General features: G+C 42.8%; 1 protein-coding gene across 4 annotated transcripts in view; it reads left to right on the forward strand.

The window, feature by feature from the left end:
* Positions 1–26,564, forward strand: part of Kiaa1958 (KIAA1958 ortholog) — a 166,322-nt gene that overhangs the window by 81,150 nt on the left and 58,608 nt on the right. For 3 of the 4 annotated variants that reach the window (XM_036178015.1, XM_036178014.1, XM_036178017.1), the window contains exon 2: positions 3,802–4,987. In XM_036178015.1, coding sequence (XP_036033908.1) covers positions 3,826–4,987 — 1,162 coding nt within the window. In that variant the 5' untranslated portion in view covers positions 3,802–3,825. The remainder of the gene's footprint in view (positions 1–3,801; positions 4,988–26,564) is intronic. The other variant, XM_036178016.1, reaches the window with a different exon arrangement.

The following is a 26,564-nucleotide window of genomic DNA, read 5'->3' on the forward strand; positions in this document are numbered from 1 at the left end:
GAGCACCTACACCATACACATACATGCACACACACAATGAAGGTGAAGTCATGCTGCATATATCCACTACCCTGAAGGTAGAGGAGTGGAGGGCGATGGGGGAGAACCTCAGGAAGAGGCAGAGCTGAGTGTAGAGGCTGAGAGGGGGCAGGAAGAGCCAGAGAATGCAGCTCCTGCGCAAGAAGCAGGAGTGCAGGACATTGGTGGACCTAGGCCATCTCCCTCAGCGACTCCACAGTGCCTGTGGCTCAGGACTGCTTTCTGAGACACTCACCAAAAGCAGCAGCATGGCCGCAGGTAGAAGGAAGGAATCCAAACACAGCAAAGACTGTGCAAAGAGCTGGGTTGTGCTGCACAAGTGCGTGCTTATCACGTAGCCACGCAAGTGGAGCCAGTCTCCATGACACATCCATAGGTGCCCAGGGCACAGTCCCTCTCCTCCCCCCCCCCTCTCCTCTCCTCCTCTCTCTCTCCCCTCCCCCCTCTCCTTTCCCCTCCCCTCCCCTCCCCTCTCCTCTCCTCTCCTCTCCCCTCTCCTGTTCCCTCCCCTCCCCTCCCCTCCCCTCCCCTCCCCTCCATTTCTCTTCTTTTCTGTTCTCCCTGCCCCCTCTCTCTTTTTTTTGTTGGTTTTTCAAGACAGGGTTTCTTTGTGTAGCCCTGGCTCTCCTGGAACTGTCTCTGTAGACCAGGATTAGAGGCGCGTGCCACTACTGTACGTCTTGAAATAGTCCCTTTCAGTGTGATCTGTGGAACCCCAAGTACTTGCATCTTTTCTTAAAAATTTATTTATTTTATTTATTTATTTATTATGTACACAGAAGAGTGTGCCAGATCTCATTACAGATGGTTGTGAGCCATCATGTGGGTGCTGAGAATTGAACTCAGGACCTCTGGAAGGGCAGTCGGTGCTCTTAACCTCTGAGCCATCTCTCCAGCCCACTTGCATCTTTTTATGTGGTCTTATTTCAGCAAACACTTTGCCTTTGAGCACCAGGTGCACAGGCAGTGGTTATGAGCGGAGGTCACCAAGCAAAAGCAAGAGTCTTTGAAGGACAATGCTTCCTTGCTGCTAATGGGGATCCTGCTGCCTAGGTGGATCTAGCAGTGAGCAGGAGCTGAGGTTCCAGGAGACAGCACAGACTGGAAGGTGGGAATCAGGATCAGGTACATTCCCACAGATGGCTCCTTGCCAGGATCTTTGGAACCCCCATCACCCACAGAGACCATGCAGGAATCCTAGCTAGTGAGAGTCTCCTGATAGAAAAGAAGCTGCATGCACCTGCTAGCCCTGCCCCCTTTCCGTCTGCCTTCTGCAGAGTGTGACTGACTGTCCAGGCAGATGCTGCCTCTGTTCCTGGGACTTGGAAATTCTTTAGGTCTCCTTTCCCACCGTGATCAAGTCCTGTGAGTGCGTGACTGGTAACCTTACTCACACCACAAGGTTGAGGATTGCTGCAAATACCTGTTGGATCCTGTTTGACTTCGGTTGCCTGCCTCTTTCTCAGTGGGCTGCTAACAATACTGATTCCTGGTTCCAGGTGTGGTCTTGCTTCTCACCAGAGTAGCAGTGGCAGGCCCATTTGGTCTGTGGTGTTTATTCACTACAGCGAGTGCATAACTAGATACTGGGCTAGTGGCCCAGACTAGATTGGGAGCTTCAAAATATATTTATTAAAAAGAAAAATAAATATAACTGTAAGAACTTAGAGTTCTGATACAGGCATAAACCTAGACAAATTTAAAATTCAACTTAAGTAAACCTGTAAAACCAACATAAATTCAAATCAACATTAATGTAATAGTGACCCAGACTTGAGATGAATCTTCCTTCTGCTATTACGCTGGCTGGTTATGTTGGTCCACACTGGTAGGGTATGCTGAAGAGGTGGAGGTAAGAGGATCCTAAGTTGGAAGCCAGTCAAGTTATACCTTTGAGGCTGGAGAGATGGCTTAGGGATTAAGTCTGTACTACTATTGCAGAGAACCCAGATTTGGTTCTCAGCACCCATGTCAGATGACTCAGCCATCTATAACTTTAGCTTTGGAAGGATCTGATGCCTTTGGCCTTCAGGGCACCATCAATGTGTGTGCGCACACGCGTGTACACACACACACACACACACACACACAATTAAAAAAAATTAATCTTAAAGAATGCCAGAGACAGAATAATGTTATGAAGAACATAGACTCTAAAGTACAACCTAAGGTCAGATATCATCAGGTCTGCTACCTATTTTGTACAAGTACCTTAATTGCCTCTCGTTTATAATATTAAGATAATCTGTGTCTGGGCAGTGGTGGTCCATGCTTTTAATCCCAGCACTCGGGAGGCAGAGGCAGGTAGATCTCTGAGTTCAAGTCTAGCCTGGTCTACAGAGAAAGTTCCAGGACAGGCTCCAAAGCTACACAGAGAAACCCTGTCTCAAAAAGCAAAAACAAAAAACAAACAATCAAAAAAAGATAATAGTCTAAATCACTGAACCAAATTAAAATATTTAAATAATTAGGTTGTTTATATGCCTGACAATAGTAATTGACCAATAAATATTAGTTGTAATAGTAAGTAGCATTACTTTTTGATGTGCAAGCCTATAGATCGGTGTTGGGCTTAATGGCAGAGCATCTACTTCCATAGTTAATGTGTTTCTGATTTTGAGTTTACTAGTGCATGGGACATCTCTTGCTTAACTTGATGTATAGGGCAATGTTAAAAACTATGGAAGCTTGTTTTCTAATCTGGGGTAGTCATATCTCACACACAAACTCTTCCAGCCAGGACTTTTCAGTTTTAATATTTAACGATGTGTCACTTGGTAAGACTATAATGCTGATATCCTATCATCCATATCAGATATTGAAAAACACCATGTGAAGTCATTTTCAGGTTCTGAAAATGACCAGGGCAGATAAAATACACATGAAGGTCTTTGTGTCTCCCTGTCAGCCTTTCCCTTGCCTGAAGACTCCACATGTCTCTTTCCACGTCCCTCTCTATCCTTTTGCCCCTACCCAGCCGAGGACTTAAAGCCACTGATTCTGACACCTACCCCTAGGGAGTGATTTATCCTGTTTCAGTTCTTTATCCTTGGGCCCTCGGGAGGTAGAGTACACCTCTCTGGGTTACCTCTGTCTGGAATGAATGGTGCCATTTCAGGAATTTGGAGTGCCTCTGGTTTGGAGAGAACCCCGGCTGCTGTCCTTGCTGCTTTGCCCGTTGCCTGGCCAGTTTCCTTCTAGCCTGTTCTTCCTTTTCTTCCGTGGCTTGCTGAGTGTAGCACCTCATTCTCTCCTCGGTTTTCACTCGTCTTGTTTTCTAGTGTCCAGCAGATTGACTTTCTCACTCTGACATTCGTCCTCCAATGGATCCGAACTTCGTTTTCAGCTCTGCCTCCCGTACTGGTGCCTACCAGATGGTGCCATTAGAAGAGCAGTCCTCTTGGTTAATGTCGGTAGTGCACACGTTTTGTGAAGGACTGAGCAAACGAACTTCTGCCATGACAGAAGGAAAATGCACCATGAACAAATGCCTCTAACTGCTGCCCAGTTCTCTCTCCACTGTTTCCCCTCTTCTCTGCAGGAATTGTTAAGCAATAAAGGAAATGAACGGATCTGTCTTCAAAGCCCACACTGTGCGGGCACTCAGCTGTCTCCCCATTGCTGTTCCTCTGCAGTGGTGGTATCTGCATGCAGCTTAGAAGTGTATTTCCTTTTTTATTCCGAGTGATTATGGTTGGAAAGATGAGTTCTATGGGAGTGTCGTGGGTAATAACAGCTTCTCATTTTGGTTACTCCCCTTAGGAAAGACACTGCTGATCCTGTAACATGGAGGATTGCCTTCACACCTCATCTGAGAACCTGTCCAAATTGGTCAGCTGGGCCCACAGCCATGGGACTATTTGCAGCCTCATCCCAAACCTGAAACACTTGCTGTCTGAAGGTTCCCATGGGAACCTGACTGCAATGTGGGGCTGCAGTGCTGGTCACGCTTACCACTGGCCACTAACAGCTACTTGCAGAGCTGGGTCCCAAGAGAGGGTTTGTTTCCAGGACAACCGAAGTTTTAATTCTGATAGTCCCAGTATAATCGGGGTGCCTTCCGAGACACAGACTAGCCCTGTGGAGAGGTACCCCGGGAGACCTGTGAAGGCAAAGCTGGACTGTAACCGGACCAGAGACTCTTGTGACTTCTCCTACTGCAGTGAGCCCTCTGAGCTGGACGAAGCTGTCGAGGAGTACGAAGATGAAAACACACTGTTTGACATGGTTTGTGAGTCTTCTGTTACAGATGAGGACAGTGACTTTGAACCCCAAACCCAGAGGCCGCAAAGCATTGCTCGCAAAAGGCCAGGAATAGTCCCATCTTCTATCCATTCAAGTTCCCAGGGACAGATGGTTGATGAGTGTAGTAATGATGTCATCGTCAAGAAAATCAAGCAAGAGATTCCAGAAGATTATTACATTGTGGCAAATGCAGAGCTGACTGGAGGAGTGGATGGACCAGCCCTTTCATTGACACAGATGGCAAAGCCCAAGCTTCAAACTCATGCTGGTCCCTCCTGTGTAGGGTCTGCTAAACTGATTCCCCATGTCACATCTGCCATCGGTGCGGAGCTAGACCCACACATTATGTCAGCATCCCCCTCCGTGATCTCCAGACCAATCATCCCAAAGACTGCTAGGGTATCTCTGGCTTCACCAAACAGAGGACCCCCTAGCACTGCCCATCAGGTGAGCATGCAGATGCCTGTGAGCACATCACATCCTAACAAACAGATCAGTATCCCTTTGTCTGCCCTTCAGCTGCCTGGACAGGATGAGCAAGTTGCTTCTGAGGAGTTCCTGCCCCATTTGCCTAGCCAGGTCTCATCGTGTGAGGTAGCCCTTTCTCCCTCGGTTACCACAGAGCCTGAAGTGAGCTCCAGTCAACAGCAGCTCCCTGTTGCTCCAACCATAACCACTGAGGCCACTGCACAGTGCATTCCAGGTATGGAACACGAGGTGACCGTAAGTCCCTCATCCGTGTACTTTCGAGAACTCTGCGCCATCAGCACTTCTAAGACCACTGTTCTAGTTTGCTAGGGTGCAGTCATTTTTCATTCTCAGGAAGACCGGAATAATGAAGTCTGTTACATGTAGTGAATACTGTGGAGAAACTCCATCTGAAGGCCATCCATTTGGTAGATGCACCTTAGGGTTGAGCCGACAACTGGAAGATTGTGCTGTTGATGGCCAGATTTAAGGTTCATACCCAACCCTAGCTGAGCATTTTATAGTTCATTTATTTTTGAAAAAATTTCTTTCTCCTATTGGTAACAAGGTAGTTAAACCAACTCATGTTGAATAAGGTATATGATAATAGATTTTTCCTTTCTATTTATTTGAACCAATTTCCTATTGCTGTTCCTTTTAATTAGTGTGATAACTTAAACCAATTTTTTAAAAACACAGCAGGTAACTTCTTAAACAAGTATTTGACCCTGTCTCTCAAAACTTTAAAAAAATCAGAAAACATGCATTTCTGGAGTAGGCCAGCTTAACTCAGTGTATTCACAATTTGAGGCTTGTAGAATTATTCACAGTTGCCACCTCTACAATTCTAACATTCTAACACTCTTTAATGTCCATTGTTTATTTGAGCTAGGATATTGTGATATAAAGGGGTTTGGTGATCATACTTAGGGGGTCTACAATTGAAATCTAAACGGGCTTAAGTACATATATGGGCAAGGGTGAGTAGACACACAGACTATAGAAAGCAGAACACTGTGGTACATTTAGTCCTTCTCAAGAGGGCCAAGTGTTTGGGGAAACATCTTTTGGGTTTTTTTTTAAGATTTATTTATTTGTTTTATGTATGTGAGTGCTCTATCTGCATGTAATGCCAGAAGAGGGCATCAGATCCCACTGTAGATGGTTGTGAGCCACCATGTGGTTGCTGGGAATTGAACTCAGAACTGCTGAGCTATCTCTTTAGCCCCCAGGGAAACGTCCTTAAAAGACTGAGCTACCCATGTTTTTGTCCTGAAACTTCCTAGAATTAAGTTGCCTTTACAAATAGGCAATTATAGTGGTGTTGGCCCCAGGGTCTTGAAGGCAACTTACCACTGCAGACTTTTGTACCACAGCCCTGCTGTCAGTTAAGGACACATACTGAAAATGGTTGGTTCATCCAGTTGCTTTGAAAATTATACAAGTTGAAAAATCATAGAATGTTATTTGGTTATTTTTCTTAACAGTGTTATTGAAATGTGATTCATACCATAAAAGGCACTTTTTAAAATTTTATTTTGTGTTTATGTCCATACACACACACACACACACACACACACACACACACACACACACACACGCTTGCCTAGTGCCCAAGGAGGTCAGAAAGGGACATCGGATTTTGTGAATCATCATGTGGGTACTGGGAACTGAAGCAAGTCCTTTGTGAGCGCACCAATTGCTCTGGAGTGCAGAGGCCTGGCTAGCTGCGGAAAGCGCTCCTTTGAAGTGCCGCTCCGCCCCAGAAGGAGCCCTGTCCTCCTAAGTACTTTCTCTTTTCTTCTCCCAGTTCTTGGCAACAACTTACCTACTTTTTATGAATTTACTTATTCTATGTATTTTACTGTATAACCTCTTGTGACTACTTTGATTTAGTGTTGGTATTTTCAGGACCAATCCACATTAGAGCATTTTTTTATGGCCAAATAACATTTTACTATAAATATACTTTATTTTCCTTCAGTCAATGGACAGACATTTAGGCTGTTCCCACCTTGGGTCTGTTTGCTTCTATGAACATTTATATACGAATTATTATGTGAACATTTCCTTTGATTTTTGTGTGGGCAGCTACCTCAGGATGAAAGGCCACAAATTGGTTTGCTAAAGCCACTTGGTTTTAACTCTAAGGGACAAAGGTTCTTATTTCTCTGTATGTCACTAACACATTATTTTCCTAAAGCCACTTGGTTTTAACTCTAAGGGACAAAGGTTCTTATTTCTCTGTATGTCACTAACACATTATTTTCCATGCTCTAAAAATTCCTCTTGTACTTACTACACACAGAAGGCAGAAGCAGGCAAATCTTTGTGAGTTTGAGGCCAACCTGGTCTACATAGCAAGTTCTAAGCCACCCAGGGCTACATAAGGAGACCCTGATTTAAAACAAAAAATTGCTATGCTATCGCCTATATAAAGTAGTCTTATGATCTAGCCTGTATTATTCTAATAACTAATGGTATTGAATATTTCTCATGTTCTTATCGGTCATATATGTATATTGTTTTGAAAATTTTTAGATTCTTTGCTCATTTTAAAAATAGATTCTCTGCCGGGCGGTGGTGGCTCACGCCTGTAATCCCAGCACTCGGGAGGCAGAGGCAGACAGATCTCTGTGAGTTCGAGGCCAGCCTGGTCTACAGAGCTAGTCCAGGACAGGCTCCAAAGCTACAGAGAAACCCTGTCTCGAAAAACCAAAAAAAAAAAAAAAAAGATTCTCTTGTCTACTTGTAAGAGTTCTCTATATTCTGGATGTAAGTCTCCTACATGATTTGCAGGTATTTTCTCCTATTCTGTAGGCTCACACTCTCTCCTTCCTTCCTTCCTTCCTTCCTTCCTTCCTTCCTTCCTTCCTTCCTTCCTTCCTTCCCTCCCTCCTTCCCTTCCTTCCTCCCTCCCTCCTTCCTTCCTTCCTTCCCTCTTTCCTTCCTTCCTTCCTTCCTTCCTTCCTTCCTTCCTATAATCCCCCTCTTACCTCCCCCTCCCTCCCTTTCCCCCTCTCTTGTCCAATCCCCCTTTCAGAGGAAGGCCTGGAACTTCTATTTTGTTTTGTTTTCCTCTGCCTCCCAAATGCTAGAATTACAGGCATTACCATGTTCAGTTATGCTTTCTTTCTTTCTTTCTTTCTTTCTTTCTTTCTTTTTTTTTTTTAAGAACTTTATACTTTAATTATTGTATAATCCTGTGGGCTCAGGCTAATTTTCACATTGCTGGACACGTGTATCAAGCAGAAAAGATCTTTGTACTAGGAAATCTAATTTTTAATATATGGAGGTCTAAGCAGTATTTTTCACTTAAACAGTTGGTTTATTCCCTCCTTTTTTAAATAGACAGTTTCTATATTCTCAATTTATATTGAATGAAACAGTTTAAAGTATATTTTGCAGAGTTGTTTAGTGTGTTCACCAGCTTTCTAAGACTTCTGCTCTGATTGACACTAACCCTGTGACATAAGTTGTGGGACCTGACTGTAAACCACTGAAGGTTACTATATAGTGATTTGGACAAGAAATTCAACCTTTTTGAAAAAGAAACTGTTTTAATTCTTTCCCTAATATTGAAATTGTACTTCTTATATCAGCTATGAAAATCAGGCATGACCGAGGACAGCATGTACTGCATCCAGCCACAAACTGACCTGTCTCTACTCTCATAAGGAAAATTAGTTTGGCCCGGCATAGACTGCTCAAGAAAAGCATTCTCAAGAGCCAGCAACGGCAGGTTTCTGAGATGTGGTTCTCATGTTGTGGAAAGATACCAAATTTTCAACATGCTACTGGCTTCAGAGAAACTCTGTTTGGATTGGAAACAGCAGTGAGATTAATAAAAACCCAATTGACACTTGTCTTTTGTGAGAGTTATATAAATTTAACATAAGTTACCTTTACTTCCTGGAGCCCAACGTAGGTTCTACATTTTAAATTTTAAAGTTTAACTTACTTGTATCTGTATGTTTATTTATAGTTGATAATCTCTGTCTCTCTGTCTCTCTGTCTTTCTCTCTCTCTCTCTCTGTCTCTCTGTCTCTCTGTCTCTCTCTCTCTCTCTCTCTCTCTCTCACACACACACACACACACACACACACACACACCCCACACAATCCAGCATATACAAATGTATGTGATTACAGTATAAGTGCACCCTACACAGTCAATATATTAAGCGGGATAGAACAGGCACTTGAACACCATGGAAGCCTGGGTTTTTCTCAGATCATTGCAGTAATACTACCTGGCTTTCTAGATTCTATTTTAATACTAATCTGATAAGTGACTCATTGAGTCAGCCTGAAGCAAAGAGAAGCTGTTGTAGTTTTAGTGGTACATACAGTCATTTGAGCACATTATAGTAAACTCAGTCTCCTCAGATGCGTCGACTCCATATTAAGAAAGAAATCGAAGCACTTCCTACTAGTCTCATGTGACCGGACTGAGCCCAGATTTGAATTCTCTGCTTCACTCTGCCTGTCCCTGTCCGTCCTGTGAGACTGGATCTGTGCCTGCCTGAAGGCGGTCTTGTGAATTTGTCCCTGTGTCTCTCCCTAACAAAGGACGTTGCTCTCTTTTATTGAACAGCACAGAAAGCATCACATGGGGGAAGGAATGAGGGACACTTTACAGAAATCTTTAACAGATTTTAACGTGGGATTATGTCACTGACCCCAGCTGATCCAGATAACAAATAGTATTATAAATATCATTGTTTATCAAGCAATATCTGTGTGTTGTGATCAACATTTACAGTGGACATTCATTTTATAAGATTGCTTTCAACCTCTGCTTTTGCTTTTTTCTGCAAACAATCATTAGAATACACAGACATTACTCTAGGAGCCAGGAGTGGTGCATACCTTTAATTCCAGCACTCCAGAGGCAGGAAGATCTCTGTAAGTTTGAAGCTAGCCTGGTCTATATAGTGACTTCCATAAGAGCCAGAGCTATGTAGAGAGACCCTGTCTTAAAAAAAAAAAAAAAAAAAAGTTACAGTAGTACATTAGGTTGTAAAGGTTGATTACATGAGAAGTCCAGGGCAAGTCAAGTTGGTTGTTCCATTGTTCTCTTAAAGGCACGTTAAACCAGCAAGCTGAGTACACAGTAGGCTAGTAGTCGTAAGTGACCCTGAGGTGTATTAACTTTGTGAGGTAGGAGATATTTCCATAATGTACTGCCACAGTGCTGATATTACTTGTTCCCTGGTAGGAAATCATACTTACGATTTTGGTTCTAAAAACTTCGGTTTGGAACTGAATTTATAAAGTTGTGAAATACTAAGGTGTGAATCAGAGCATTGGTTTGCATATCATTCCTGTCATTAGCAGTAATATTAGAAGTACTAGCAGTGGCTTTGCTTCCATTAAGTTTTGAGGTTTCTATGAATGTAGCTCAACTGTCATGATGAAACTTAAAGCCCTATTGTGTCATGACTGTTTCTTAAATATACTCACATACCTGTAACTTCGTTGTACTGGGAAGTTTTATGTCAGCTTGACACAGGCTAAAGTCATCATAGAAAAGGGAGCCTCACTTAAAAAAGATCGGGCTTCAGACATGCCTATAGAGCATTTTCTTAATTAGTGATTGATGGGAGAGGGCCCAGTCCATGTGGGTGAGATCACTCCTGGGCTGGTGGTCCTGGGTTCTAGAAGAAAGCATACTGAGCAAGCCATGGAGAGCACCCTACTAAGCAGCACCCTCCACGGCCTGTGCATCAGCTCCTGCCTCCAGGTTCCTGCCCTGCTTGAGTTCCTGTCCTGACTTCCTTCAGTGTTAGACTGTGATGTGGAAGTATAAGTCAAATAAACCCTTTCCTCCCCAACTTACTTTTGGTCAAGGCATTTCATCATAGAAATAGTAACCCTAACTAGGATAGAAATTGATACTCATTATCAATTTGACCAGATTTAGAATCACACTTTTCCAGAGAGGATTAGCTAAGGCAGAAAGACCCATCTGAAGTGGACAGCACCATCCCATAGGCCGGGGGTGGGACAGACTGAAGAAGAGGAGAAACCAGGTGTGCACCACCATTCCCCTTTCTCTGCTTCCTGCTCTGCTGAAGTGTGAGCAAGCAACTGCCACAGGCTCCCCGTGGCCAGGGCCCACCCACAGCCCTGCCTTCCCCTCCACAATGGGCTGGCTTCCCTAAACAGGAGCCACAGTAAACCTTCTTCTCAAGTTGCTTCTTGCCAGGGATTTGGTCACAACAATAAGGAAAGTAATGTACCTCCTTTAGGGTTCCCTTTTATTTATTTCCAGAATTGTGTGTGTGCGCGCACACGCACAGGCACACATGAGTGAGCCATGAACAAGAGTGAAGGTTGGCGATTCTGTCTCTCCTCCATGTAATAGACCACCATATAATCTTTACGAACAATCGTGTGTCACTTAACTATGGGGATATATTTTGAGAAATGTGTCAAGAGGTGGATTTGTCATTGTGCAAAATATTTTAGGATCTACTTACAAAAACTTGGCAGGTGTAGCATATACACGCCTAGTCCTTATGGTACCACTTACTGCTCCCAGGCTGCAAACTAGTGTAACATGCTACTGTAATGAATACTGTAGATAATTGCACCACACTAGCAGGTGCTTCTGAGTCTAAGCATAGCTAAAATAAAAAAAGTACTGTAAAAGTGTAATAGATAAAAAAAATAAAATAAAATAAAATAAGTAGTGTCTATTTCAATCACACACCATGCATGGAGTTTGTAGGACCCAAAGTTGCTTTGGGTGAGTGAGTAAACACCAAGCATTACCGTACGTAGTCTTTCTTGGGGAGGTGAGTGTACATTTCTGATACATTTATTGATGCCTTATTGTAAATGGTACTTAGATCAATGTACAGTGATGTTCCGTGTTCCCATCTAACACAGCTTGCTTAAGTTTAGCTGACACAATTCGTCTTAAGTAGAGTCAGGGAACAGTTAATGAGGACCATGGGCAGGTCTAAGATGGGCTAACATGGGTGTTTATTTCTTGGTTTTAGACTAAATTAGCTTAGTTTAGTTAAAGGTTTCCTTCTTTTATCAGCACTCCTGATTTTATAAAGGATGAAGGTCATTAATCCCATTTCTACCTAAATTTTTTGGTCAACCTGGGTCTAGTAGGGTTTCATAGGGACCCAGACATTCCTAATAAGACTTTGAAGCATCTCACAGAGCAAAGGCCACAGCCACACCAGATCATGTAGGCTACAAACTACACTCAGCTGTATGCAACTCACTTTTTTTTTTCTTGGTTTTTGAGACAGGGTTTCTCTGTAGCTTTGGAGCCTGTCCTGGACTAACTCTGTAGACCAGGCTGGCCTCGAACTCACAGAGATCCACCTGCCTCTGCCTCCTGAGTGCTGGGATTACAGGCATGCGCCACCACCGCCCGGCTCGCAACTCACTTTAAAAAACGTCTTTCGTCACTGAAAATTAACCCATCTTTAGTCTATGTAAGTTTTTTTTTTTTAAAATTATTTAATTAGCATTTTAAGCTAATTTAGTTAAAAACCAAGAAATAAACACACACATTAGCTAAGACCTTCATAGTCAGGATCATTATTGTCACCATCTTCCTAACCAGGCTACAATCCACAGCCCTAGAGAAACTAGGTAACAAGTAGACCCTAACAGGGTTGCATGGATTGTCCTGGGAAGGGGAAATAGATGAGATCTCCTGGGTAAACTGGGGGTAGGAGAGGAGAGAGGGGAGGGGAGGGGGAAGGGGAACATGAGGGATTGGGATGGTCAAGTTGGGGGAGGGATGGAGAGGGAGAGCAAAGAAAGAGATATCTTGATAGAGGGGGCTTTTATGAGGTTAGAGAGAAACCTGGTTCCAGGGAAACTCCCAGGAGTCAGCAAGGAGGACCCCAGCTAAGACTCCTAGCAATAGTGGAGAGGGTGCCTGAACTGGCCTTCCCCATATCAGATAGATGACTACCCTAATGTCATAGAACCTTCATCTGGTAACTGATGGAAGCAGATGTAGAGATCCATAGCCAAGCACTGGGCCAAGCTCCTGGAGTCCAGCTGAAGAGAGGGAGGAAGGATTATATAAGCAAGGTGGGGTCAAGGTCATGATGGGGAAACCCACAGAGACAGCTGACCCGAGCTGGTGGGAGCCCACGGACTCTAGACTGACAGCTAGGGAGCCTGCATGGGACCAACTTAGGCCCCACTGCATGTGGATAACAGTTGTGTAGCTTGGTCTGTTTGTGGGTCGCTAACGGGGACCAAGTTCTATCCCTGGCACATAAGCTGGCTTTTTGGAACCTATTCTCTATGGTGGGATGCTTCACTCAGCCTTGATGCAGGGGCGAGGAGCTTGGTCCTGCCTCAGCTTGATATGCCAGGCTTTGTTGAGTCCCATAGGAGGCCTGCCCCTTTCTGAGGAGAGGATGGAGCAGTGGGTAGAGAGGAGGTGGGGGAGGGAATGAAGGAGAGGAGGGAGGGGAAACTCTTGCTGGTGTGTAAAATAATTAAAAAAATCACCATCTTCCTCCGCCACATCTTGTCTCTTTGGAAGATCTTTGGGGGTCATCTCCTGTGACAGAACTACCTTGTCTTTAATGTCTGTCAAAGGACGCACCTAAGGCTGTTCTCATCCTCTTACTTTGTGTATGTGTAGGTGTATATTCAACTGGTTAGAAAGTAGTATAAGTTAGTAAGCATAGAAACTATATACTTCTTAGCATCAAGCTTCAGGCTGTGTATAATGAGTGCTGTGCTCTTACGGTGTGTTTACATTGACATCACTATACATGGGCAGCCAGTGCACGGCCCTATGGCACTGGGATAGGTGTGACCACTAAGCGAGAGGAAGTTTCCCGTTTGTGGTAATCATGAGATGGCTTTTACTGTTACGGGCAGCATGTCATTGGCTGAAATGTTGACATGTGAAACCTGAATGTGTTAGTAGTAATCCAGTCCATCATGTCTCTTGAAAATATAGAGGGTCCTAATTTTGTTGGTACTGTTTTGGGAAGTGTCGATTTTCTTAAGCCTTTGGGTGGTAGCTATTCTTTCATTGTCTGTTTAGTCTGCCGTTCTTTCTGCCTTGGGTATTTTATTCAGGAAGTCCTTCCCTACCTTGAGATCAGCTAAATAGTTATTTAGGGGTGTGGTGTTTCTCAGTGGTACAACTGGGTTAGATCCCAGACATTTGCAGTGATAAAAAAAACATTTTAAAGATAGTTATTTGGGGCTGGAAAGATGGCTCAGCAGTTAAAAGAAAGCATTTGTTGTTACTCGTGCTGAGGAATGGGATGCAATTCTCAGTACCACGTGGTGGCTCATAACCCTTTATCACTCCAGTTCCAGGGGATTCTGTGCCCCTTTCTGCATACATGCATGCAAACACACACTAAAAAATAAAATTAATTAGAAAATAGTTGTTTGTTCCTCTGATTCTTCTATGTTCTTCTTTCCTTTTCTCTTTTTTGACGTTGAAAACTCTGAAGTAGAATACATTGAGGGTGAGATTTGGTGTCATTATTTTTTGCAAGATTCTAGAATAATTAATTGAATAGTTTCCATTTCCAGTGAATTAATGTATTATGTATCACATTTTTGTTTACAGTTGAGTCTGTTTTTGGTTTTTACTGTTTTATTCACCTCCTTATATTTTTTCTTGTAATTTTTACCCCATGGTTATATTTTATATGAAGCAAAATACATTTAGAAGTGGTGCTGGGCAGTGGTGGCGCACACCTTTAATCCCAGCACTCGGGAGGCAGAGCTAGGCAGATGGATCTCTGTGAGTTCAAGGCTAGTCTGGTCTACAGAGCAAGATCCAGGAAAGGCACAAAGCTACACAGAGAAACCCTGTCTCGAAAAACAAAAAAAAAAACCCAAAAAACAAAACAACATTTAGAAGTGATATAGTCTAAATTTTTTACCATCCTTCTTGAACACTTACTAATGTAAAATTGAGTTTAATGAGCTTCTGAAAATTAATAAAGGTGTATATTGCTTCCCGTTGTTTGGTTCATGATGACACGATAAATAATGATTCCTTTTGTCAGAAACAGAAACTGCCTTCAATCAAAGGAGAAAATGAATTGCTTTTCAGGCTAGATAAGATCTTCAAGCAGGCATCCCTCCAGGTCTCATGTGCCATCTGGTTCTTGCTGTCTTCAACCTTGGCTTTCTCAGGGCAGCATTTGCTTCATCTCTGATACTTGATTTGCGTGGGGAGTGAGGTTGGTTGTGCTAGCTGGGAACATGTCTGACAGTTGAGAGAACCCATGTCACAGCATTTGTACTAACCCCTCACCCAGTCTCAGGAGCTTCAGCCCCTACCCCAGAAATAATATTGAGTTCAGTCCTAGGTTAACCAATAGCTAGAGAAAGAGTCAGGATGAAGTTTATAGGATAAGAACGTTCTCAAAAGTTCTGAGCTTGAGATAGGTAGCAAACAGAGCTACTGTGTTATGTGCAGTGAGTCTAAGATGATATGTATGGGCAGAGAGAAAAGTTTATGTCATTTAGAGACATACTGGCATATACTGGAACAGTGTTCTAAAGGATAGGAATATGTAAAATGTGTATACTTACGTGTGCACACACCTGCAGTATTCTTTCTGTGTTGCTGTATTCTTCAAAGGTGTGTGTGCCTCTTACAAAAGGGAGCAGGACTGAACTTGGCCTTCTTTACCTTTTCTCATACTTCCTTCCAGGAAAGCATGGGACAGAAGCGTTGAAAGATGTGAGAGACAGTAAACAAATTCAGGGTTTTTTTCTCAATCATTCTCCCCTTCATCAAAGAGTGCTCATCTGAGGATTGTGTGGCAGGCAGCCTGGCTGTGCAGAATTTAGAATAAGATTGTTTTGAATTGATGCCTCCTGCTGGCTTGCAACCACATTTGCAAATTAACAATGTGTTTTGTAAGGACCAAATGCAAAATTGTAAGGTAAGCACTAAGGAGGGGTCCTGACCTCTGATACTACACATTGAGTAACTGAGTCATTCCCACCAGTATTGGGACTTTCATTGTCCCCGGTGGAGTGAAGTAAGTTCTGGTCTTAGAACTGCTGCTTCCTCTCTCCCTTTTTATTTTCAGGTTATGCCATAAGATTATGTCCCCAAAAGATTTAAAGAAATCATTTAGTTTTCTGAGAAACCTTTTTAAAAGGACCTGGACTTGCCTTACCAGGAGCAAGAAAGCAATATGTATCTTAGTTTTGTTCTTATCTGCCCTCCTCCCCAAGCATCGGGACAAGTCGCTTGCATTTAACAAAACCCTCAGCTGGCTATATGATATGACAGACACCTGTGCTGGGATGGTGACAAGTCCAAGATGAATGTCAAATTCCCTGTCCTGGGGATACCATCATTTAAAGGGGCCATCAGACCAGCTACTTCCAGTGCATAAGGTGGAAAGAAATACACATGTGGAACAGTTGACTAGGCTTTCAAGAACACATGGAAGAGCATTTCAGATAGAACACCATGAACAAAGGCAGTAGGACTGTGGACACGGGAAGAGTGCAGGAGCTGAGTGTGGCTGAAAACAGTCAGGGGAGATGGGAGACAAGCTGGAGTCACCTGGGAAAGCTGTGCCTATGATGTCATAGTGTCCTGCACAGTTCCTTGTCTTGGAAGATCATGCTCTTAGAGGGTGTTAGTGCCCCACGTAAGAGTGGTTGCTCACGCTCAGCAGTGCTGAAGGCACCGGAGAAGATCGGAACAGTGTTCTAGGGCATCGTGTGAAGGCCTCCGGGGACATTGCTAGCTACACATTCCCTGTTTAAAAGCATACCACTGTTTTAGACAGCACCAGAAAGTCTTCAGGATAGTGAAGTCATGTGTGCAGTTCTCTATGTGGACAAGAGTTCTAAAGTGTACTTTGACTGCAGATGCCCACTGCAAGCCTACCAAGGGCCAAAAAAAAAGTTCAGGTCGATGACATTAACGCAGCAGTGGACTGATGCTTACAGTATTGGGCCAAAGACCCCCCCCTCCCAGGTCTTGCCCTCTCAAAACAACCTAGGTTGTTCAGCAGCTGGCTTGATGGCCTATGCTTGTAATCAAAAAATATATTTTTTTTTAAAAAGAACAAAACTCAGTTGCAAATAATTGCCAAAGTGTGATATTGTTAATCAAATGGAATGACTTTGTAAGACTAGATTGTTTGCCTTTAGAGAACACATTTATTAGGACTGTTTCAGGATGATGCATGACTCAGGAGGAGTGCTAGATGAGCAATTAAGCTGCTATGATAAATGAAAGCCAAGTCTTCCTTAGCCAGAAATTAAAAGTGGAGAAGCTCCAAGCCAGCCAGTCCTCATAATTTATTCAAGACACTTTCTACTCAGCTACAAATAAGCCTAGTTATATTAAAATTGTAATTTTATTTTTGCAGACAACTGGTAACCTAGCTCTAAAATTTAAAAATACTATCATTTACTATGTAGTCCAGGATGGCCTGGAATTCAGAAATCCTTCTACCTTCGCCTCCAAGTGCTGGATTAAAGGTGTGCAGCACCATGCTTCACAGGGCCTGTAATTCTCAAGTAAAAGCAAGATTGGTTGAAATACTGGATCTGCTTGGTATTTATAGCTGCATACTTAATGCAGTAAAAAGCAACTTCAAAAAAATTTTTAATTGTTTTATTTCACATATATGAAGATTTTGCCTGTGTAGATGTCTGTGGACTACATGTGTGCCTGGTGTTCAGGGAGGTCAGAATAGGGTATCAGTTCCCATGGAACTGGAGGTGCAGGTGATTGTGAATCACCATGTGCGTGCTAGGAATCCAACCTGGATCCTCTGGAAGAGCAGCTACTGCTTTTCACCCCTAGCCACCTCTTCAGCTCCTAGAAATTAACTTTTAACATTGGAATTTACAGATTATATATAACATTTTATAGCTTTAAGCCTCCCCCTCCCTTTTTTTTCTCCCTTTAAAGACATAGTCTCTCCATGTAACTCTGGCTGTCCTGGAACTGCAGAAAACTGTCTGGCCTCAAACTCACCGAGATCCCCCTGCCTCCGCCTCCTGAGTACTGGGATTAAAGGTGTGCACACCTCTCCCAGCTTTCGACCGGTTTATTTATGGTGGTACTTCTGAAAAAGGAGAATTAGGGATAGACTTTTGAGGTAGGATCAGACAGAAACATCTTTCTACTTTAATTCTTTACAGTGAGTGTATTTCCTTTTTAAAATTAAAATACGTGTTTTTAAATGACAAAAAGGAAAAACTGAGACTGTGAGCCTCAGTTTTGTCATTGTTTCTGTTCGGCATTGTCCAGTTCCTCTGCTGTAGCAGAAGACCTTGTAACTCCACTGGAGCTCAGATAGCTTAGCCAGCACATAGCTAGTTCAGACACAAATTCTAAGGCTGAGGGGAAACACAAGCTGCAGATGGTTTTTATACAGAATGACGTTTCAGCGGGAGCTAGAAGCTCACCCTTTCTTCTCTCCAGTGGTCAGTTCTCAAACTGTCTGACTGGATACTGTGAGTCTGAGCAGGTTGGCTGGGACTGTGTTTCTGGAGGAAGCAGGTAGAAGAATTGTCACAGACCAGAGCCAAGGGGAAAGGGATCTAGACCACACTGAGGGAGGGCCAGTCTCAGGCGCCACCTGTAAGAGAGACCTAGAAACCTCTAACTGGGAAGTTCTGGGAATGCAGACCTGGGATTTTAGTGAACAGCCTATAGTTTTTTTGCAGAAATTTACCCATTTATTGAAACAGTTCATGTAGCATACAGTCCTTTCACTGAAGTGCAGTCTGGGGATTGCTGATACAGTCTCAGCATGGGGCTTCTGTCCCCTGGAGAGTTGTGAACTTTATGCCCCATTGCCTCCACCTTGACCTTCAGCCCCTAATTCTTATTTAGGCTCTTCTGAGTTTTAAAGTGTTTTTATTTATTCTTTAAAGATTTCATTCTGATCGTGATTTTTTTTTTAAATTTTATGTGTATGGGTGTTTTGCATGTATGTCTTTGTACCCATCTGTGCTCTCGGTGCCCAGAGAGGCCAGAGGAGGGTGTCAGATCCCCTGGAACTGGATTTGTGGATGGTTGTGAGCCACCGTGGGAGTACTGGGAATTGAACCTGGGTGGGTGCTCTGGAAGATCAGCCAGTGCTTTTAGCCATTGAGCCATCTTTCCAGCCCCACAATGTATATTTCATATACCCCACTTTCCTCTCTGGTCCTCCCTCCCCTGCCGACTCTCCCAACTTCATAGCCTTCATTTTTCCTCAGTAACTCATTGTTCTGGTTAGTGCTACCCATACACACATGGGTTTAACACATCCACTGGAGCATGGTCAGCCTTTCAGTGGCCACACCCCAAAAGGAAGATGACTCTCTCTTCCTTAGAGCCATCAGCTGCTAGCAGCTCCCAGCTAGTGGTGGGGCTCTCACAGGCCCCTCCCTCTGGTGCTGGAATCTTGACTGTCTTGATCTTGTACAGGTAATCATAGCCATGTGGGTCCTGCAGACGACATTTCCCAGCATCCCCCATCTTCCTCTGGCTCTTATATCGCTGTCTCCTCTTTGGTCATGTTCCCTGAATCTTTGAGTTGTAAGGCAGTGTGATCTAGATGTCCCGTTTAGGGCTGAGCACTCGACAATTACTTATTTTCAGGACTTTGACCAGTTAACAGGTCTCTATATCTACTACTGCCTACGGCACAAAGAAGTCTGCCCAAGACTGAGAGCAGCTCAGATGTTGGACATAAACACAAATATTTAGAAGGCAGTTTGACAATATGATGATGATTGAGCAAAACAATAGCAGGTTCCCCGCTGTGTCATTATGACCTCAAAATGGAGAGCTTTGGACCCAGTTTACAGTACCAGGCTGTCTTGGTTAGGATTTTATTGCTGTGAAGAGATGCCATGACCACAGCAACTCTTATAAAGGAAAGCATTTAATTGGGGCTGGCTTACAGTTCAGAGGTTTAGTCCATTGTCATCATAGCAGGAAGCATGGCAGCATGCAGGCAGACATGGTGCTGGGGAAGGAGCTGAGCATCCCTATCCATAGGCAACAGGCAGAGAGAATGAGCCACCTGGCCTGGCTTGAGCATCTGAAACCTCAAAGCCTGCCCCCAATAACACACTTCCTCCACCAAAGGCCACACCTACTCCATCAAGGCCACACCTACTCCATCAAGGCCACACCTCCTAGTGGTGCCACTCCCTGAGCCTCTTGGAGTCATTTTCTTTCAGATCCCTCCCCACATAGACATAAATGCTTTCATGGAGCAGGCCTCAAGTCCAAGCGTAATATGGCTGGCTACTTTATACCAGTCATGCCAGTTAACACCAGTGGGTACATCTTCCTTGGATGTCAGTATTATAGCATACTGGGTAAGTCCACAGATGCCACCAGTGGCCTGTGTGGAACCTCTGGGGCAGCTCATGACCTTGTACCTATGGATTTATCTATTTTAGACACTTCATATACCATTCAGTATGGAATAATTCAGGAAAGTTTTGTTTTATTTTTATTTTAGTCTTAGGAAATATTTAAGTTCTCAGTTTCCATCTGGCTTTGATTCTTGAGAACATATTTAATTTCCTAACTCCAATCTTGTTCCTCATTTCCTGCTCAGACACATGCTATATGTCCACCCAAATTATAAACTGGTTTCATAGTTTACCTATTCTTGGACTTCATTTTTTCTCTTTATATGTTTAGACACACCCATGTTGTGTATGAGTACTTCATTCCGTTTAAGGCTAGATAATATCCGTTATGTAGATGTGACACTGTAGTTAGAGTTTTTTTGCCTGGCCCAGTCAGGACAAATCTCTCTTACCCGCCAGCCCCACAGTCGCTCAGACCCAACCAAGAAAGCATATAGAAACTTATATTGCTTACAAACTGTATGGCCATGGCAGGCTGCTTGTTATCCACCTTTTTTATCTTAAATTAACCCATTTTTGTTAGTCTATACTTTGCCACATGGCTTGTGGCTTACCGGTGTCTTTACATGTTGCTTCTCATGGCGGCGGCTGGCAGTGTCTCTCCCCTGCTTTCTACATCCCAGAATTCTCTTCTCTCTTGTCCCGCCTATACTTCCTGCCTGACCATTAGCCAATCAGAACTTTATTTACACAGAGCGATATCCACAGCACTTCCCTTTTTTTTTTTTTAAGGTTTTAACTTTTACATAGTACAATTACATATAACAAAACAATTATCAAGCAAGAATTATAGTTACATTATTAAAGAAGATATTTTATCTTATATTGGTGAGTCTAAGGTTTTATATCTAACTTATCTTGTATCATAACTGAGCAAAATTATAACTATCTAGTCTTTAACCATATCAAAGACCTCAGAAGGATTTAATATTACCTGAGAAATGGGAGAAGGATGCAAGCAACTTTTGGGAGTCTTGCAGAGTAGACAGAGACAGCTGGCAGCCTGAACAGTCACCTAATGTTCCTTTGTAATGTTGGGGCATTTGTCTTTAGCCCACAGGGCTAGAGTCTCTCGGTCACTTCTCTCAGTGTCCTGTAGAATGTCTGGCAGTTTCCTCTGCGAAGCAGGAACCTGAAGGACCATTTTGTCAAGCAAAGTTCAGTGGTCACCTTTCTATGGGTCCTGCATGTCCAGTTGATAGAGCAGTCCAGGCAAGAACAGTTTCTTGCCCAAATGGCTATTTTTGCCAAGGTGAAGATAAACTCCATATGAAGTGTCTTTAATGCCCATCCTCCTCTCTGAAGTAAATCGGTGCTGCCAGGAGCAGACATGTCTCACTGTCCAGAAAGTCTAAATTTTAAAAATATTTTAAATGCCATATTCTGAAGGTCTTTGAAGTATTTGAAGATTACCTATCTATCTGAAATATCTCTATGTATACCCAGAAGACTTAACTAACATGGCTATGAGTATGATTATCACAGATGATTAATTATTAATGTATTTTTAATTATCCATTACAATTTTAAATGAGCTATACAAACACAATACCTTAAACAGGAAAATATATATATATATATATATATATATATATATATATATATATATATATATATTATAACAAAATTAACTTTAAGTTTGTATCAATAGACTAAAATCTATATCAATGTAAAACATTTTAAATAAGTTGTTGCTCTTTAGAAGTAAGTTTCCTAATCTACCCTTTCATCCTATTATATCTTGACACATTTTGTTCATCTTGTTCATCCTTTAGTCAATTTGTGGACATTACTTTTTGTTTTGTCTTTTTGTCTCTTAATGGAAAAATCTCAGTTGTGAATGGAAAAAACTCAGGTTCAGTTTTTTTGGAGAGGGGTGTTGTTTGCTTTTTCGAGACAAGGTTTCTCTCTGAAATAGCCCTGGCTGTCCTGGAACTTGCTTTGTAGACCAGGCTGGCCATGAACTCATAGAGATCCACCTGCCTCTGCCTAAGTGCTGGGATTAAAGGCGTGGGCCACCACCACCTGGGTTCAAGTTCAGGCTTTAACGTGGACAGATGTTTCCAATTCTCTTGAGCATGTACCTCAGGGGTAAGCTTGGCAAATAATACGATAGCTCTGTGTTTGTCATCTCGAGGAGTTGCTGAACTGTTTTCCTGAATGATTGTGCCATTTTATTTCCCATCAACATATGTGGGTCTAACTTGTAGATCCTCGCTAACATATGTTGCACTCTGCCTTCAATTATAACCGAATTAACACTGGATGTGAAGCACTGTATCTCATTGTGGTTTCAGTTTACATTTCTCCAGTGAATGATAATCTTGAACATCTTTCTATTGTTTGGGCCATATTTAATATGATAATCTTGAAACACCAGAAGCACCCGTATGTTTTCACTCAAGTCAGACTCGTAAATCTTGCCACTTTGGGTGTAATTATGTACGTGTACACCACCGTTGTTCACCTCTTCCTTTATCTCTAAGTGATGTGTAGAACAAAGGTGGCTGCTTCTCTATAGAAGTACATATAGTTCGAGTAATTGAGGAATAATAAAGTGCAAGTACAAGATAACACTGAAGTGGCAAAGCAGAGTCCTGGGGCAGTACAGCTCAGTGCTCCACAGTACAGCCACACAGTGATCTTCTGTAGTACCCAAAGAAAATGCTAGATTTCCTGGTTTTTATTTAGACTAAGAATTCAGCTTCATTGGCTTTTAATATACTGAACTACAACAGGGTGGGTGGAGAGAGAGTGAGGTGGGGATATCACTTTTGGAGGAGTTATTCAAAATATTTTTTTACCAATGGTCTGTATATATGAACATGTCATAATGAAACCCATTATTTTATATGCTAGCTAGAGAAATTAATTTAAAAAATCAGTTTTTACATAGAGGTATATACAATCAAGGTTTGAAGGCCTCTAACATTGTCAGTAAACAAAGTAGCTAAGTATAGTTCAGAGTTAAAATAAACTTGCATTACTTGCTTTAATGCCTACATTTCATTCAGCAGGAAAAAAATGACTCCATATAAAATTGTAACATTGTTTCTATGGATCTGACCAAGATTTGTTTTTGGTTTTTTTGGTTTTTTGTTTGTTTGTTTGTTTGTTTTAGCTAAGGATCGAACCCAGGGCCTTGCGCTTGCTAGGCAAGCGCTCTACCCCTGAGCTAAATCCCCAACCCCTGACTAAGATTTGATTCAAAGCACACAACTGAATATTTTTTGAAGGTGATGTTTGAACTCTTATTTTACAGATAACTTTCGTCTTGAGTGTGCTGGGATTTATGTAATGGTTACTAACATTTTAATGCTTTGACTGCTATTATAATTAGTGCTTCTAAACTGTCCTCTATTGTGGGAAGCATTGTTAAAGGCCTTATTTTTCCTTTGCTTTTACTTATAACTGGTGACAGAATACTAACCTGTATAGAAAAATACTTTATTTTTATTTTTCGATGAAGTTTTCTGAAATGTGCTTTATTGTTATCACTGACTGGCCTAGGGAAATCAGTGTCTTCCTCCTGTCTATTAGGTTATTGCTTCTTGGGTGAAATTTAATGAATATTAATAACTCAGTTCAACGGGAGATAATTTATTAGAGTTTTATACATTTCCATTTTTATGTTATTTGTTTTCCATGTGCTTTATGCACCATACATCTTTTACTTCAGGTTGATTAATAACTGCTTTTTGTTTTTTACATTATTATGCATTTTCTATACAAGATGTCTTCATATTTTTATTTGTACTGACTAAAATATGCAGTCATATAAATGAGGTGTAAATGGAAAGGAAGAAATGGTTTCTAACCAGAAGTTTCTGGTAATTCATGTAGTGTATGTAGTGTTTCATTTCATACCCATCCTGTTACCTCATGATATCTTTGTTCTCAGTTGTTGAAGCCAGAAAGATTTGCCAAGCTTTTGGTGAGGACTTTGACACTCTTCAATTCTTTGTACCAGTGAACTGATGACAGAGGGTATCTCTTTTTTTGATATGGATCTCACTATATAGCTTTAGCTGTTCTGGAACTTACTGTACAGATCAGGCTGGCCTTGAACTTATAGAAATCCTTCTGCCTCCCAAGTGTCATGTTCCTGGCTGACAAAGAGCGACTCACTTAACTTCCTAACCCCTTGACCCCAGAGTCATTGCTGGTTAGCTATTTGATTAGTTTGTATAACGTAGCAGCAGTAATGTCCAATGCTGCCCAAGTACTAAATATCTCTCTAGTGACTTGTGATAGTTCAGCTCGCACAATACTGGGATAATAGAATGATACAAACTCCACTTTACAGATGAAGAAGCTAAGTCACAGGAAGGCCACACTGTAATAACCAGGTGAGAGTTGTAAGATTCCAACCCTGGGAGTCTGTGCCCAAGCTCGTGCTCCTGACCAAGATGCCAGTTCTCTTGTTTTTCAGGATTCTCCTTAGCTGCAAAGTGGTGTTCTGTGCCTGGACCAGCATCTTCTCTGTTTTATTCTTCCAGAAACTTCACTACCCAAACTTCCTCTCTTTCTTTCCTACTTCTAGTCTCCAACTGTGGTTGTCCTCACAAAAGGGATGAAAATGAGGTTTATAAGTTGTAGCAGGCAAGGAAGCTGACCCTCCCCTCTACCAGCCGCAGCATGGGGAGAGCAGGCCCTGCACCTTGTCTAGGTAGCACAGCAGAGCTGACCATGTTGACAGGGGCGTGGGTGAACCTGCCCTGAGAACATGAGCTTCGGAAATCCAGCCCCACCTCTCATCTGCTATGGTAGCAGGAGGAGGGAGAGAGGGAACCCCCATCCCCCTTCCCCTGCCCTTCACTGCCTGTGGCATTTGGGAGAGCTGACCTTGAGTTCATAAGAATGGGAGAGCTGGCCCTGCCCCTCACCAGCTGCTGCAGCCCCTGGACCTCACCTGGGCAACACAGTAGAGCTGGCCCTGATGGTATAGATGGGGGTGAACTGGCCTTACTCCTTGCTCATTGCTGCATAGGATAAAGTAGCTGGCCCTGGTGGTAAGGATGGAGGAGATCTGGTGGGCTGACCAACTCTGCAACTACCCAGGCCTAGAACTGTGGATATGAGTTGGCCCACCCCAACATCCACTCCATCTGTGACCTGCTGCAGCATGTGAAGGGGCACTTCCTGCAGATCCAAGGCTGCAGGATCTCCATGACACAGGGCAACGACAGGATAGCCAAGTCTCAGTGAGGGTTCAGTATTGATGGTATAGCAGAAACCGGGGACCTCAAACCAAACCAGTGACTCTTTGTAATGAACACTTGCAGTTAAAGATACATGGTCAAAAGGGTTTACTGTGTGACTCACTGTGTCACACTACAGCTTCCATGACAAGATTTTCTTTCTTTTTTAAAATTCTCTCTTAAATTTTACTTTATTTTATTTTGCAGGGGTTGGGGTGCAAGGGCAGAGAGTGGATGCGAAGGGTAGGGGAAATGAATGGGGTTAAGACACAAAGAATAACTCAGAAGTTTAACTGCCCGCACTCAGAGGCACTTGAAGCGGTGTCGTCTGTGCTGGGGCACTGAATATATTCTGTTGACTGGTGAAGCAGATAACAAACAGCAAGACTTCCGGAAAGGGGAAGGACAGATGGCCTGCAAGGTGGCTCAGCAGGTCAGAGCCCTGTCACCAGGCCCGGCAGCCGGAGTCAGTCTTCAAGACTCACCTGCTATATGGAGAGAGCTGACTCCAAACACTGTCCTCTGACCTCCACACAAACCCTGTGACACACACACTCACCGAATGAAATAATAAATCATTTCTAAAAGACTAGGACCTAACTTTCTGTTCTCTTTTGGCTTTAGAGTTTTCTTATACAGTTTTAGTGGATATGTTCTGATACTTAAATTAATTCACTTAACTGTTTATCAGTACCTGCTATTCACTTCTTCAGTCGTGGAAGAATCCATGGTGAAAATGTAAGTCCCCAGCTTGATGAAGCTTATACTGTAAGGTGGTATCAGATGTTAGTCACATACTCACACAAGTGTGTAATACACATTACTAGAGATGCTGTGATAGAAAAGAAACGAGAATCAGTTGAGATTGGGGAGGATTTGGGAAGGTTCCCTAAGGAGAGTGGCATTGGCTGAGAATTAAGGATGAGACCATAAGAGATGGAGGGCAGAAGTATATTTTTGAAGGAGGGCTCACGTGCAAACCCTTTGAATAGAGGCGCTCCTAAGTTACTGAAAGAAGAGGACTTTTGAAACCATGAGTAGATGCCCCTGTGGCTGGAAGGAAGAACGGGACGGTGAGGTGGCCAGGGCTTTGTGGTAGGATTTCCTGGCAGTTGAGCAGGGAACAGCATGGACAGGGTGGCATTGAGGTTTACTCTTGCTGCAGTGTGGAGAGCAGTGGAATCAGCATGGTCCGGGGCATAAGGAATGCCCTAGAATC

This window comes from Onychomys torridus, chromosome 2, assembly GCF_903995425.1.
Source record: "Onychomys torridus chromosome 2, mOncTor1.1, whole genome shotgun sequence".
Lineage (NCBI taxonomy): Eukaryota > Metazoa > Chordata > Mammalia > Rodentia > Cricetidae > Onychomys > Onychomys torridus.